At 50.0% G+C, this 10,878-nt stretch overlaps 1 protein-coding gene across 3 annotated transcripts in view; it reads left to right on the top strand.

Annotated features, from left to right (window-relative positions):
* The window catches only part of LOC109313642 (mitochondrial fission factor homolog B-like), a 42,829-nt gene that overhangs the window by 22,807 nt on the left and 9,144 nt on the right, over positions 1-10,878 (top strand). For all 3 annotated transcript variants that reach the window (XM_019540297.1, XM_019540296.1, XM_019540298.1), the window contains exons 2-3: positions 8,507-8,733; positions 10,278-10,441. In XM_019540297.1, the coding sequence (XP_019395842.1) occupies positions 8,535-8,733; positions 10,278-10,441 (363 nt within the window). In that variant the 5' untranslated portion in view covers positions 8,507-8,534. The remainder of the gene's footprint in view (positions 1-8,506; positions 8,734-10,277; positions 10,442-10,878) is intronic.

Genomic DNA, 10,878 nt, shown 5'->3' with positions numbered 1-10,878 from the left:
CTGGGGAACATTTCTGCTATATATGTATGCCAGCCAGCTGTTGCTGAGCAAGTCCCCAGCCAGGGAGCCCCACCCCTGTGTACCTGTGCAAGAGAGATTACCAGCCCTTTCCCTCTGCACCCCATGCAACACACAGCCAGGAAAAACAGAAGGCAGAAAAAGGAAAACAAAAATGAATGCAAAGAATGAATGAAATCCCCCTTCTCCACCCAGCAGTGTGAGGGTGGATTTTGTCAGGTCTTCAAAGATAATGGAGGCAGATGCTAAAAGCCAGGATACCTTGAGGTTTTATTGTAAGGACCACAATATTGTAAGCAGTCAGTTACTTGGGCTTCCCAAAAGTCTGCATAACTGGAGCATTGCCTGTATCCTTAGAGAGAAAGACGAACAGCTGGTTTTAAAAAGGAACAATTGAGTGCCCTGCCCCAGAATGAAAGTTTGCATCTTTGGCACGGCAAAACACATATCTCAGGGACTTGATCTTGCACTAGACTTGGATCCAGTCACAATTGTGTCCCCATGCCTGCATCGCTTTTGCAGTGGAGACATAAACAGGCTTATTCCTCCTACTTTTCAGCTTTTCTGTGATCTTTTATTTCAACCAAATGTTGATTAAGTCCTGCAGTTCTTCCCAGGTCCAGTTGGGTCCACAGGTGTTGGAGCCTTCTACTCTGTGACCTCCATACTGCTGGCCTTGGCTTTGTGAGACATGGTGAAGCAGTTTGTGGTCAGCAGCAAGTGATTCACAAATTTTTGGTGGCAAGATTTGAGGGTTGCCTTTATACACATGCTGTGAAAATTCAAAAGATTGTGAAGACATCACCACACCAGCCCAAGGTGATGAAGCAGCCTGTTTACCAACAAAGACTTGGTGATGGGCTTGACCATGGGTCACATAAGGCCATTGTCAGTTGGCGTGACTGCTCAATGCCCTGCAGTATTGCAAAAATCAATCACACCTCCCTGCTTGTGTTTTGGCCTGTCTCCCTCTACTTAGTCCCACAATGAAGGCCATTTTTTTCTTTGCAAAAGTATTCAGCTGCCTGGTCCTACATTAACAGAAGAGGACTATGGCAAAATCTTATGTTTGCGAGCTTGATTACAGTTGTAAGATTTGATGCATCAGAAAATGTACAACTTGCTTCTTATCTGAGGACCAAACAAAGGTTGGACAAAAGCCCAGTGCCCTGGGGTTCCTTGTTGAAAAAGCAGTGGTCCTATATGGGATGCATCTAGACAGAGCTGCCACCCCCTGGTGGTGGTGATCATTTACAGGTGAGATCTGAGAAGCGGCTGATGATGGTGAGGGGCCAAATGGAGAATCGGGGAGAAATGCGTGAGGAATGGGAAGTGGAAAATGGAAAACAACACAGTGAAGACTCCTTCAACATGGAGAACTTGGAGGATGTGGATGAGCATGAGGAGGAGGAGAAGGAGGTGGCAGTAGTGCTGTTGCTTCAAATACTGTTGGCCTGGAGATTAATACACGGCATGCTGCACCAGTGGAGAAGGGTGGTAGAGTATTCAGTGGCATGTTGTGTCCAAGCTTTAACAGCATTGCAAAACACAAAGAAAATGGAGATATCCCAAGGACTTTGAATAGCGAAGAAGATAATTGAGCTCTGTTGAGAAAACTCAGGAGCAGCATCTGCGTGGTCTGGGCCCATGAGAGCAGTTTGGACTGGTGGGAGTGAATTGTGCTGACCACGTGGAAGGATCAGCAGTGGCTGAAGACGTTCTGAATGACCAGGGGGACGTTATATCATATTGTCTAGATGTTGGGGCCCCACATCGCAAGGCAGGGCTTTCACAAACAAGAAAGGATTTGCCTCCATGATCCTGCAAGCTGTTGTGGACCACCGGGGCTTGTTCATGAACATTTTTATGGGGTGGGCCTGCAGCACGCATGATGCACGTGTGTTCAGAAACTCCCCGTTCCTGGCCTTGTGGAGGAAGGACATTATGCACCTGAAGTCCACGAGAGAGTGATCCGTGATGTTGCCCTTCCCCTGGTTATATTAGTGGATGCTGCCTACCCCCTAAAGCCGTGGCTTATAAAGCATTATGGAGGGAACCTTACAGACCTGTAGAAACTGGTTTTCAACTACAGTCCGAGCAGTTGCAGGATGGCTGTTGAATGCACCTTTGGCTGACTGAAAGGACAATGGAGGGTGCTTATGTGCCGGCTCAAGATGGAGCCAGAAAATATCATGGCCTTTGTAGTGGCAGCCTACATGCTGCATAACATCTTTGAGACCTGCAGAGAGGTTTTCAGGGAATTGTGGGCTGAAGAAGCATATGACAGGTGGTGGCCAGACAGAGATGTGGCTGGGCAGCAGCGCAGGGACTGAGGACATGTGCACAAGGAGAAGCTGGTCAGATGGCTCTTTGCAGGATTGTCTGGCTGCACATATTGCTGCTGACAGCAACTACAGTGCTTGTTCTTTCTTCTCATTACAATAAATTCTTTTACAATTTACAACATAAAGATCTGTGTCTGTCTGCAGGGGTGTGCAGTGGAAGGTAGCAGATGAGATGATGGAGGTGGGGGATGAGCAGGGCGGGTTGGTGGAAGGTGGATTGGGGCAGGGGGTTCCTGCTTCGAGCCTGGCAGTGGTTTGTGGGGAGGGGGCCTCATTACACACTGGCACTTACTGTCCCATGGGTGGAAGGGTTAAATATACCTCTCATTGTCAGGGGGTGGGGGGCAGCTGATGGCAGGTGGGCGGATGTGAACAGCCTGAAGTCTGCCGTAGGAGTGTGGGCGGGGTGGGGGAAGGGGGCATATTCCACCCCAAGCCCAACAAAAACCCACCATATCAAAAACAGTTGACAACAGCTTGTCCCCCGGCTCTGGCGAGAGATGCATGGGTGGAAGACTGTTGCGCCCCCATTGAGCCTAGGGACCCCCAGGACCCGCCCAGTGGGACCCCAACTTGGACCCCCAGCACAGCCGGAGATAGGTGGGGCCTGTGGCAGGGAGGGAGGGATCCCCAGTTCAGTCAGCTGTGAGGCAAGGAGGGACATGCCCCCCCAGCCCCCAGGGAGCCCTGTGAACATGACATGCAAACAGGTGTGCTTGTCTGCCTGGCACGTGAGTTAGCGCAGGAGCTTGCTAGGAGGGTGAGCAGGAAGGCCCATGGTCCTGCCTGTGAGCCCTAGGGAAGGCAGTCCCATCAGTAGCCAGACTATTGTGGCACAATGCGGACAGGCACACACTGCACCCTGAGGGTCCCCTTGGAGTCTGCAGCCTCCCCCTCATGCACCTCAGAGGCGTCCACCCAGATGGAGCCCGTGGTTCTGGGCTCTGCACAGACGGAGCCCCTGGCTCTCAGCTGCGAGGGCTGCCTGGCACATTTCCAGGCACATGGGACCAGAAGCATGGCCACCTCCCCTTGCAAGGTTTGCTCCACTTTGGAGTCTCTGGGGCACCAGATAGAGGAGCTCCAGGCTGCAGTCCAGAGACTGTGTGCCATCAGGGATGGCGAGCAGGAGATAGACTCCTACTGCCAGGCTCTTCACCCCCTGGAGTTGGAGGGTAGACTAAAGTCACCTTCCAGGACAAGGGAGGACTCGGGGATCTCCCATGCTGTCCAGCGAGGGGGTTGGACCAAGGTGGTCAGCGGCTCCAAGGCCCACTGCACCAAGGTCCCCCCCACCCCAGGTATGAACCTCTTGCAGCCCCAATAGAGCCTGCTGAGTTGCCAGCTCCTGCAGGCAATGCAGGCTCATCGTCAGCTATTGCCCCTGCTCTCCCTAAGGCCACTCATAGAGTGGTTGTCGTGGGAGACTCCCCCCTGATGGGGACTGAGGTATAGATGGCTATACCCTGTAGAGGAGAGATCGTGCAGATGATAAAAGGGGTGGAGGTGTAGCGCTCTATGTTAAGGAAAGCTACATGTCCCTGCGAATTGACACTGGCACCCAGGGAGGATGACTGGAGTGCCTCTGGTTAAATTATATGGGGAATGTGGCACAGGGGACATCACAGTAGGAGTCTACTACAGACCTCCTAACCAGAAACAAGAGCTAGATCAGGAATTCCCCAGGAAACTGGCTGAGGCTGCATGCTCTTGGTGCATGGTTGTTATGGGAGACTTTAACTACCCAGACATCTCATGGGAAGAGCACTCGGACAGATCCGATTGGTTCCGAAGCTTCCTCGTGTGTGTGGACAAGCTCTACCTGACTCAAGAAGTCTATGGGCTGACAAGCGGTAAAGTGTTGCTGGACCTGGTAATGGCCAAAGGGGATGATCTGGTCAGTGATCTAAGAATCGATGGAAAGCTGGGTGATAGTGACCACGAGCTGATCACCTTTACTATCCATCGCAATGCTGGCAAGTCGGTCAGCAATGCAGAAGTCCTTGACTTTAGGAAAGCTGACTTCAACAAGCTAAGGAGACTCATTGTTGAGACCCTAAGGGACCATAACTTGACAGGAAGATGAGTCCAAGAGGAGTGGTTGCTTCTCAAGGGAGCGATCCTGACAGCACAAGGGTTGTCCATCCCAGCTTGGAGGAAAGGTATCAAAAGGGTGCAGCAACCCCTTTGGCTCAGCAAGGAACTTGAGGACCTCCTACCCCTAAAAAGAGAGACTTATAAAGGATGTAAGGCTCAAATCACCACCAAGGAGGAGTACTCAGCACTGGTCTGTGCTTGCAGGGAGCAGAGCAGGAAAGCCAAGGCAACTGGACTCCATTTGGCTTCACATATAAAGGATAATAAAAAGTCCTTTTTCAGATATGTAGGGAGTCGGAAAAAAAACAAGGGTAACTTTGGACCTCTGCTGAACCAAATGGGACAACTGATAACTGACACACAGGAAAAAGCCGACCTGCTTAATGGGTACTTCACATCAGTCTTTCATCAGCACAAAAGGACCGCTCTGCCTAGCATAACGCAGGACGTCCGGGGTGAGGGCATATCTATACCCAGCATCGATGCAGAGCTTGTAAAGGAACACCTTGAGAGGCAGGACATCTTCAAGTCAGCTGGTCCTGATAGATTACACCCTGGAGTACTCAAGGAGCTGGTAGGTGTCATAGCCCAACCATTGCCAAAAATATTTGAAAATTTGTGGTGCTCAGATAAAGTATACCTGAAGACTGGAAGAAGGTCAATGTGGTGTCCATCTTCAAGAAAGGGCGGAAAGTAGATCCTGGGAATTACAGGCCAATCACCTTGACCAGTAAGATTCTGGAGAAAATTATCAAAGAGACCCTTCTTGATAAGCTGGCTGATAGCAACATCCTGAGGGACAGCCAGCATGGGTTTGTTGTAGGTAGGTCTTGCTGGACCAATCTCATCTCCTTCTATGACCAAGTGACATATCACCTGGATAAGGGAGAAGAAATTGACATCATATATCTGGACTTTAAGAAAGCCTTTGATCTTGTGTGCCATGATCTCCTTATGCAAAAATTGGCCAAATGTGGCCTTGGCTACACCACAGTCCGATCGCTGGGAAATTGGGTCTGAGGTCGGACCCAGAGAGTGGTAGTTGATGGATGTGAATCATGGTGCTCCATGACTTGTGGTGTCCCCCAAGGCTCTGTCCTTGGACTGGTTCTCTTCAACATTTTTATCAATGATGTAGACATTGGTGTCAGCAGTGCACTGGCTAAGTTCTCTGATGACACTAAACTTTGGGGCATAGCGTCCACACCTGAGGACGGGCTAGTGATCCAGGCTGATTTGGATAAACTTAGTAAGCAGGTGGATAAAAACCTGATGACGTTCAATACCGATAAATGTAAGGTACTCCACCTCAAGGGGGGGGAACCCCCCGCAGCATACTCACAGGCTCAGCAGTGCTACGCTTGCTAGCACCACTGCTGAAAAAGACTTCAGGGTCAGGATTTGACCACAAGATGAACATGAGCCACCAATCTGATGTCGCAGCTGGTAAAGCAAACAAAACTCTGGCTTGCATCCATAGATGCTTCTCAAGTTATGTTATGTTCTCAGGATGTTATCTTTCTGCTGTACTCAGCCTTGGTGAGGCAGCTAGAGTACTGCATCCAATTCTGGGCTCCACAATTCAAGAAGGATGTCGAGAAGCTTGAGTGGGTCCAGACAGCCACACGCATGATCAGAGGGCAAGAGAATAGGCCTTATGATGAGAGGCTGAGAGACATGGGACTCTTCAGCTTGGAAAACCAAAGGCTCAGGGGGAGACCTGATAGCTGCCTATAAGTATGTAAGGGGTGTGCATCAAGAACTGGGGGAACGTCTGTTCACCAGAGCGCCCTAAGGGATAACAAGGACCAATGGTCATAAACTCCTCCGTGACTGTTTTAGACTAGACATAAGAAAAAATTTTTTCTCTCCGAGCCCCCAAGACCTGGAATAGACTTCCTCCCAAAGTGGTGCAATCATCTACTCTGGACTCTTTCAAGAAACATTTGGATGTTTATCTTGCTGGGATCCTTTGACCCCCAGCTGACTTCCTGCCCCTGGGGCAGGGGGTTGGACTTGATCTTCAAGGTTCCTTCTGGCCCTAATGTCTATGAATCTATGAATCTCTCCAAAAGCCGTATTTCACATTACACAAACATATTCACGGTGGAACGTGGGCAGGGAAGGGAGTGAGGGAAGCAGCCCCATATTTACGCATCCCCAGGGAAACTGTTCCAAGCCCTGGCAGGCTGGGGATGCTGGGAAATGTAGTCCTAAAAAGCCAGAAAATGTAAGAGCTTGTCACCACCATCAGTCACAATCGCCAACCAACTAGGGCAGCAACACCCACTATCCCGCCAGTCTCAACCCCACACTGTACATGTCTGATATCGTATCAGTGATATAGTAAAAAAAATTAATTCATATATATAAATTCTCATTACTTTGTAAAGGGTGGAAGGGAGAGAGACAGGAGGGGATGATTCACACGGCTTGTCGTCAGGATCACCATGGGGGTTGCCTCCTGGGAGACTGGCCCTAGCCCAGGCAAGGGGCAGACTTTTGAGGTGACCGTGCCCAGGTGGTGGGGGATGGGGAGGACTTAGCAGAAGACTTGCAGTGGGGGCAGGGGGTGGGGACTGTGGGTGCCAATTCAGTGGGCCTCCTGCTGTAATGCATTAGGAAAGACAATTGTGGGGGTGGGTAGATTGGTATTTGGCTCCCCCTGCTGGAGCCTGTGGGGAATGATGCACGGGACTTACGTTGCTGGAAAGAACACGTTCTGTAAACACAAATGCGTTGTGAACATTTTAAAGGCATGGTTAATTAATGAGGACAAAACACCATGTCACGTACAAATGCCCATGGAAATCACCTCTCTGCTGCCTCTGCTTCTCAGGCTTCCCTCAGCTGCTGCTGAGCTTATAAAAAGAGCAAAGCATTTCTACATCAGACACTTGGGAAAGCTGTTCAAAGATGTTGGCCTGTGCTTTACCTTCCCCCAGTTACTCCTAGGCTTCAGCACGTTGCACTAGCACTTGTCAGCCAGAGGAGCCTTACAAAGCACATCTACATGGCAAAGCTCAGCATATTCAAGGGGAAACTGAGGCACTGAGAGGGGCCATGACTTGTTTGAGATCATGCAGCAGCCTCTGTGCCTGCTCTGTTCCATCTGTTCTGTTGTGCTGCCTCCCCTGTGGCTGTGTTGTTTCTGTGAGCTATGGAGCCCCTCTCCCCATCTTACCATCATGTTCTCACCCTGAGAGAATGGCTACTGGTCAGCTCATTGTAGGATCTCAAAATACAGAGCATGTCTGTTAATCCAGTTACAGAGAGGAACTACTGGCCAGATCCTAGTTTCTTTTCTTTTTATCCTGGAACTTCTATGTTTAGTCACTGTCAGCCCTCCTCTCTATCTTAGCAGGGGCTGCTCTTTCGAATTTAACAGTCTGGCTTATATTGGGTATTTCTATACTATTGCTGTTTCACATTGTGCCCTGCTCCATGTGCGTTGGCAGGGTGTGCCCAGGTTTTTAAATGAGACTTACCAGATTTCCATTTTCAAAAAAGAAGATACCTGTGGGGGGAAGAGGGAGAGGGTGTATATGATTGTGGGGGCAGTGATATATGCCTATGCCCTACCCCTACCCTTCATTCCCAAGCCACAACCCCCCCCCAGCCCTGCTTCTGCCCCTCACTCCTGATCCACAGCACCCTGTCACTTGGACCATACTGTTGCTCCTCACTCCCAACCTGCAGCCCCCGTCCCTGCTGATACCCCTCACTCCTGCCCCACAGCCTCCTGCCCCACCCAGCCTGGCCAGTTTCCCTCACTCCTGACCCGCGGCCCCTTCCCACCCCTCCCCTAGCCCTGCTGCCCATATAGCTTCCTGCTGCCCCGAAGAACCCCACACCCCCTTCCCCTGCCTCCCTGCTGTGCTGCAGCCCCAGTGCCAGCAGGCATGGACGGATGGACACATACACACACATGTCACAAGTAACATCTTGCTAGGGTAAGCCAGGAAGTGCCGGAAAAGCAGAGGCAAAGCCAAATCCTGGACATATGGTAACCCTACCATCACTCTCTTTCTCTATGTGGCATCAAGGTGGATGAAGTGACCTAGGAAGGAAGTGATGATGTGGCCATTTTGGAGCCTGGACCTGAACCGAATCCAATGCGACTTGGGTTTCACAGAAGCCATCAGTCAAAGCATGCAGGTGCCCAACAGACTGAAGGTGGCAGAGGAGCCTGGCCTGTTGGAGCAGGAGAGAACAGCTGAGGATGTCCCTCCATCCTTTCAGATGCACATCCCTGATAGGCTGTCGCTGACAGGTGATGTAATCAGCAGCTTGTGATTGGAGGGTGAAACCACAGAAGGTGGAGCAGTTAAGGTACAAAGATGTTGAATCTTGTCTTCAGCATAGTGAGGTGTAATGGTAAGACAATGGGAGGGAGGTAACAAGTGATAAATGGTGTTCAGTTTACACCAAGGCAAAGTTTACCAGTGTTCAAGAAAGATGGCGTGAGCTCCAGAGAGAAGAGGGAAGAGAGAATGTGCTTTTACCTCTTCTGTGCACCCCCCTGCACTCAGGAACGCATAGGCACAAGCTGGAGGCCGTGAGGTGTGTGGGTTTGGCCAGGGCAGCGTGACTCCATCTTGGAGCGCCACACACGGTTTTAGAATACAGGAGATAACTGGGAAGCCAGCAGCAGTGAGGGGGATGCAAACAGCATGGGTTCCTGAGGCAGCTGGGTACCTTAGCTACCAATTTCTGCACTCCAAGCAGCTAAAGGGAAGGTAAGTGAACCAAAAAGAAATGGAGTGATGAACATGGGTTTCAGTAGAGAGACGTGGAGAGGGATAGTTTGGACAGATCCTCTTGGGCTGATGGCAGGCAGGTTTGCAGATGAAGAAGTGGGGCAAAAGTGTTTTGGAGTAAAAAATTATCCTGAGCACTTGGCTTTCAGCAAAGTATGCTTGGTGAGGTGTTACCTAGTCAAGGCTCGTGACAATGCAAGTAGCCACCATAGTGAAGGACAGCATGAGGGAGGCAATGTTTAAGGTCACCTCTGTTCCACTCAGGTAGGTAGGAGCTCTGACCTGTGTTTAGCACTGACTTCCCTTCTTCAGCTCCCGCGGCATTGGTAAGCAAAGACCCATGTCATTTGCACCTTGAAAAACAGCCCCTAACTCAAAGTACGCTCATGCTGCTGGAATCATGTATCATGTTTCCCTTCTCTGTTGTGCTTTGAGGGGCTGACTGGCTCATTCTCTGTACAGCTGGTGTGCCCCCCAGGTAATGCAGCTTTTGGAGACTTGAAGCTGGAAATCTGAATACTTCTTTCAGGTGCTGGACTGTGGGAGAATGGCAGCTGGTCAGCATGTTCAAACTGCTGCTGTGAGTGCCTGCCAGCTATTGTCTAAGGCCCGCAGAAGGGAACAGTTGCTAAGGGCACAGTTAAACTCAGCCTAAGGTAGAGCTTGTTTGAGAGGGAGGAGTTCTGTTAGCAGATTCCATTTCATGCAAGTGGAAAGTATCCACCATGGGATTTCTCTGTTTCTTTGGGTGGGAGGGAAATGTGTGTTAACCAAGTCTGCCACACTCTCTGGTGAAGGGCATATGCCACTATTATAAGAAGGAGAGAGAAAATCCCAAAATGGACTTCTGTGGGAAAACTTTGCAGGACTTTTATCTGGAGGCTCTTCCACCAGGGGCTTCAGAGATATGTTGTACTGGTGAGGTCCTGTTTCCATGGTTGTGACATTGCTTCTCCCATAGGTTTTGAAATCACCTCCATCCAACTCTGACTATGATGCTGTTACTTTTTGGAACATAGAGAAATACATTTAATTCTTCTCTCTTTCCTCTCCATAGAGATAATAGATGCTGTTCCAAGGCCATTGCTGGTCCCACATGATGGCGAAAACTCCTCTGTCTTGCATGAGCCCCTGAATTCCTCTACCCAGCCTTCACCACTGAAGGAGCTCCCATTTCTGAACATCACTACCAGATCAGCTGCCCAGAAACGCAAAAGACTGGTATTGTATCCAGAACAGACATGACCACCTACAGTAGTGCAGTCTCTAGGAGAAAATTTATGGGATGATGATGCTTCCCAGGTTTTTTCCTGCTGGGTCCTGTTGTGCCAGCCCTCTAATGTCTTGTAGTTAGGGTGTAGTCCTGGCATAGAAGAAACGGCAGACAGCATGTTAAAGGAGAGCTCCAGCCTCTGCAGAACACCTTGACAGGGTGACCCATGCCCTCTGTCTGTCAACATTGTTCATAGCAAGAGGTCTCTGAAGAGATTCTTTTGATTTCATTTTAACCTGTTTCTAATGCCCACTTTCACTGTCTCTTGGGGGCAGAATGCCTGTCCCAGGGGCCACTCTACTGCCTCTTTTCTTTCATAGCTTTCATAGATTTCATAGACATTAGGGCTGGAAGGGACCTCGGAAGATCATCGAGTCCAGGCCCC

The sequence above is a fragment of the Crocodylus porosus genome, unplaced genomic scaffold, assembly GCF_001723895.1.
Source record: "Crocodylus porosus isolate Cpor-Errol unplaced genomic scaffold, CroPor_comp1, whole genome shotgun sequence".
NCBI classification, from domain to species: domain Eukaryota; kingdom Metazoa; phylum Chordata; order Crocodylia; family Crocodylidae; genus Crocodylus; species Crocodylus porosus.
The sequence above is the reverse complement of the archived record's forward strand: the minus strand, read 5'-3'. Positions and strand labels throughout refer to the sequence as shown.